This window comes from Eptesicus fuscus, unplaced genomic scaffold (genome assembly GCF_027574615.1).
Source record: "Eptesicus fuscus isolate TK198812 unplaced genomic scaffold, DD_ASM_mEF_20220401 sc28, whole genome shotgun sequence".
Lineage (NCBI taxonomy): Eukaryota > Metazoa > Chordata > Mammalia > Chiroptera > Vespertilionidae > Eptesicus > Eptesicus fuscus.
In genome coordinates, this window is record NW_026557625.1 from 94443 (window position 1) to 99472 (window position 5030).

General features: G+C 59.2%; 1 protein-coding gene across 1 annotated transcript; it reads right to left on the minus strand.

The window, feature by feature from the left end:
* Nucleotides 1-414: 414 nt before the first annotated feature.
* Nucleotides 415-5025, minus strand: RCCD1 (RCC1 domain containing 1; the record flags this gene model as incomplete). Its single annotated transcript, XM_054713447.1, has 6 exons — nt 415-1177; nt 2144-2173; nt 2687-2857; nt 3512-3610; nt 4670-4791; nt 4862-5025. Coding segments are annotated over 6 exons (738 nt in total), but the record flags the coding sequence as incomplete, so codon positions are not given.
* Nucleotides 5026-5030: the final 5 nt, after the last annotated feature.

Sequence of the window (5030 nt, forward strand, 5' to 3'; positions counted from 1 at the left end):
GCTTCCTCTCTGAAATCAATAAAAATATATATTGAAAAATGCTAAGTTTTTAAAGTGTGTTTTTATTGATTTCAGAGAGGGAGAAAGGGAGAGAGATGAGAGAGAATCATGTACGGCTGCCTCCTGCACGCCCCCTACTGGGGAATCGAGCCTGCAACCCAGGCAAGTGCCCTGACCGGGAATCAAACCATGACCTCCTGGTTCATGGGTTGATGCTCAACCACTGAGGCACGCCAGCAGGTAAGTGGTAAATTTTTTATGTGTAGTTTAGCTCAATTAAAAATAGGTTGAAATGACCATCAACCAAAGAAGATATAACTGAGGTACACTCCTCAATGGAAGGCCAGGTGTTGCTGAATAAAAATGAGAGACACAGCAGAGCATACACAGAATGAATGCATTTACCTCAAGTCCAAGAACAGACACACGACACTGTGTTACACAGGGAGCACAATTATCAATAAAAGCAGATGCCCGGCACGGAGATGACCCCAGTGGGTCCAATCCTGGCGCTGCCGAAAATCACCGGGGGTGGGGGTTGGGGGGGAGCTCTCAAATCTACCCCTGAGGTTCTGATTTCACGTTTGTGTTTTAATCTATTTTTATTGCTTTCACAGTGGAAGGGAGAGACAGAAACATCAATGATGAGAGAGAATCATTGATTGGCTGCCTCCTGCGCCCACACTGGGGATCGCGCTCACAACTTGGGCACGTCCCAACCGGAATCGAACCGTGACCTCCTGGTTCAGAGTCGACACTTAACCACTGAGCCGCGCCAGCCGGGCTGATTTCAGCCCTTTGATGCTGGCCCTGGGCACCCGTTTCCAAAGCTCTCTGGGTGTTTCCAACCTGAGGACCAAGCTGAGAACTCGGGTCGAAGGGGAAGCCGAGGAAAGGCCGAGGCGGGCTGGGCAGAGGTGGCGCCCGGGGCCTCCGTGGCGGTCCTGGCCCTGGTGCGGGCCTCACAGGTGTCGGCTCTCCCTCTGCTGTGCCGTGCACTCATTTCATGCCCTTGTCTACGTCCATCAGCTCTCCTCCTGCTCCACTGCGGACACGTAGGTGTTCCAGGGCCCACAGCTCACGGCCCTTACTCGGACCTGCTTATCCACAAAGTATTCCACCCGGCGGGGCCGGTCCCAGCTGGTCGTGTCCTGGTGGCCGAGCTGTCCGTACTTACCTACCGGGAAACGAGACCCTTGGCCGTGGGCCTTCCTCGGGGCCGCTCCCCGCCAAGCAGGAGACCAGCCCGGGGTGGGCCTCAGCCAGCACCTGCGGCCTCTGCTGTGAGTTCAGGAGGCCAGCCTCCGGCCCGCTGCCTCTCAGGTCCCCGGGGGCTCCGAGCCCAGGGCCAGACCACAAGGTGTTTCACACACGCTGGCTAACTATTCCCCTAAGACAAACCGTTCTCCAGAAAGGCAGATGGGGCCCTGGCCAGTGTGGCTCAGTGGGTAGAGCATTGGCCTGCGGACTGAAGCGTCCCGGGTTTGATTCCGTCCAAGGGCACGTACCTGGGTTGCAGGCTCCTCCCTGGCCCGGTGTCCGGTCGGGGCTTGTGCAGGAGGCAACCCATCGATGTGTTTCTTTCCCATCGATGTTTCTCTCTGTCTTTCCCTCTCTCTCCCACTCTCTCTAAAAATCAATGGAAAAATGTCTATATCCTATATAATAAACACCTAATACACAAATCGACCAAATGGCGGAACGACTGGTCGCTATGACGTGCACTGACCACCAGGGGGCAGAAGTTCAACGCAGGAGCTGCCCCCTGGTGGTCAGTGCGCTCCCACAGGGGGGGCACCGCCCACCCAGGCTCATGGCTGGCAAGAGCAGAGGCGGTGGGTGGCAGGAGCCTCTCCTGCCTCCACAGCAGGAGGGCGGTAAGGAGTGAGGGGTCCTGGACTGCAAGAGGGCACAGGCCAGGCTGCGGGGACCCCCCTACCCCAAAAAAGCACTAATTTCATGCACCGGGCCTCTAGTATATACATAAACAAACAAGGAACATTTAGGAAGAAAAACAAAGAAAGGCAGATGGGAAGTAGACAGTCTGAGCCTAGTGCCCAGCCCGGTTCTAGAGACGGCTCCTCGGTCGGGCCCTCCCCTCCCCGGGCCAGGGGCTCCCCTCCCCTCCCCTCGGTGTACTTACCCCAGCCCCAGGTGTACAGCTCCCCGGTCCCTGCAACCCAAGGACAGTGGGCGGTCACTGCGCTGCTGACTCCGTCCGGCTGGCCGGCAGCGGCCTGAGCCACACGGTGTCCACCGAGGGGCGGACAGCGCACCCCTCGGCACGGGCTCGGCTCTTCCCAACCAGCCGATCCCCCCTCGGCTGCTCAAGGACCCGCCCGGAGATCGGTCGCCTTCCCCACACCGGCCAACGGCACCTCAGCTCCTGAGCCCGAGCGCAGGCGTCTCCGCAGCTGGACGGGGCTGGCGCTGCCGGCAGGTGACCAGAGGCCGGCCGGTCTGCGCCTGCGCAGAGGCCCCGGCACCAGCCTCCAGAGAGACCCCCAGGGCCGTCTGGGAGGTCGGGGCTCTCGGTGCAGAGGCAGCTACTCTGCACGTCTGTCCGCACGCGGACCAAGGGGGTGTTTTAGGGTGTTTTCGGGGACACCCCGCCTGCAGCCCTGCAGCCACCCGCTGGAGAGCGGGACTGACATCCGCTCCGCCCCGGCCCTGCAGGCGCACTCACTCGTCACCACGGCCGTGTGCCGGGACCCGCAGCTGGCCGTGACCGCGTCCGAGCCCAGGGGCAGATCCAGTAAGGCCGGGAGGGGCTGCACGGCGACGAAGGGGGCGGCGGCGGCATCCGCAGGCCCCGCTGGCCCCGTCACCCCGGAACCGGCTTCCTCCGGTGCAGGGGCTTCAGAGAAGGCAGAGGGAGGGCGGGCTGACGCGGAGTCTAACGCAGCCGCCTGCGAAGCTGGCGCCCCGGCCCGCGCCCCCAGGAAGCGCTGCAGCGCGCGGGGTGGGCATCGGCCTCGCTGCGCTCCCTCCCGTAAGGGGCTCGGTCCCCTGTGTCCTGGGTCCCCAGGAAGTCACGTGTCCCTTCCGAGCACTGTCCGCTCTCAGGCCGGCCTGTGGCCCGGAGTCAGGAAGGACAGAAACGTGTGCATCTCAGAGCATCATCCCCCAACGCCAAGGTGAGCGGGTCTGATCCCTGGCCAGGGCACATACAAGAATCAACCCATGGCCCAGCTGGTGTGGATCATGACTGTGTCCACCTATGAACCGGGAGGTCACGGTTCAATTCCCGATCAGGGCACAGGCCCGGGTTGTGGGCTTGATCCCCAGTAGGGGGCACGTGGGAGGCCGCCGATCCATGATTCTCTCATTGATGTTTCTCTCTCTCCCTCTCCCTTCCTCGGAAATCAATAAAAACTTATTTTAAAAAAAGAATCAATCAATCAATGCATAAATAAGTGGAACAAAACGATGTTTCTCTCTCCCCCTTCCTCTCTCTCTAAAATCAATCAATCAATCAATTATTTTTTTAAAAAAAATAGCTGAGACTCACCTTCCCCGGCAACTGTCTCTCTGTCCCCCGCCAGGCCCCTGGCGGGCAGCGCCAGCTGCCCCGATTCCTTCCAGCCCCAGGTATAGATGTCGCCGGTCTCTGAGAGAGAAAGGGGCCCATTAGACCGGCTGTGAGTCCCCTCCGCCTCCTCGGCCCCTTGCACCTCTCCAAACGCCCCTCCGAGGCCAACCCTGCCCGAGTCAGCAGCCCAGGACCGGCAGCGTCTGTCTTTTTTTATTTGAAATATTTTTTTTTATTAATTTACAGAAACAGCCATGATGAGAATCATGGATTAGCTACCTCCTGCACGCCCCCTACTGGGGGATCGAGCCCCCAACCCGAGCATGTGCCCTTGACCAGAATCGAACCTGGGACCCTTCGGACCCCAGGCCAACACTCTATCCACTAGGGCAACAAACAGCATCTGTCTTAACAGGGTCCCTTCCCCTAAAGTGCCTTCAGCTCACACTTTTCTTTCTTTCTTTCTTTCTTTCTTTCTTTCTTTCTTTCTTTCTTTCTTTCTTTCTTTCTTCTTCTTCTTCTTCTTCGTCTTCTTCTTCTTCTTCATTTTTTTTTGTTAATCCTCACCTTCGTTGGTTTTTATTTTTATTATTATTATTTTTGTTGTTGTTGTTAATCTTCACCCAAGGATATTTTTCCATTGAAAATTTTTTTTAATTGCTGCACTATTTTTTTTAATTGATTTTTTACAGAGAGGAAGGGAGAGGGACAGAGAGCTAGAAACATCGATGAGAGAGAAACATCGATCAGCTGCCTCCTGCACACCCCACACTGGGGATGGAGTTTGAGCCCACAACCCAGGTAGGTATGTGCCCCGACAGGGCAATCTACTCATGACCTCCTGGTTCACAGGTCGACACTCAACACTGAGCCACACCAGCCGGGCATCCTGAGGGGGCATTTTAGAAGGACAGCCCTAGCTGGAGGCGGATGGACAGGGTGGTGACACCCCTAACAGAAGCCGAAAGTGTGAGCGGGTGACGGTGGTGGCCGAGGAGCTCCATTTGAGAGGCACTGGGGTCGTGAATGACCGAGCTGACTGACGTGGGATGAGCTTGCAAGGAGCACTGGCTGGCTAGGCCCCCCAAAAGCCTGGGCGAGGAGGAAGGCTTGGGGCCTCCAACACCTGTCACTCACCGCTCACACACAGGGAGTGCCAGCCGCCGGCGGCCACCAAGGCCACGCGCAGGCCCTGCAGCGCCTCCAGCAGCCTGGGCGCCAGCTCCGCCTCCAGGGTCCCGTGGCCCAGCTGCCCGTGCCTGCACGAGGGAACCCCCGTCAGCGCCGGTCACCCCTCGGGGTCCCCCGCCCCGTTCCGCAGTCACTCACCGGCCCCCGCCCCAGGAGTACACCTGGCCCGCCTCGTCCAGCAGCAGCGCGTGCTCTGCGCCCAGCTCCAGCCGACGCGCCCGCAGCTCCGGGGCCAGAGGCCGGCAGACGGGCGGCCGCGGGCTCAGGTAGGCGCGAGCGCAGGGCAGCAGGGGCAGCGGCCCGGCCC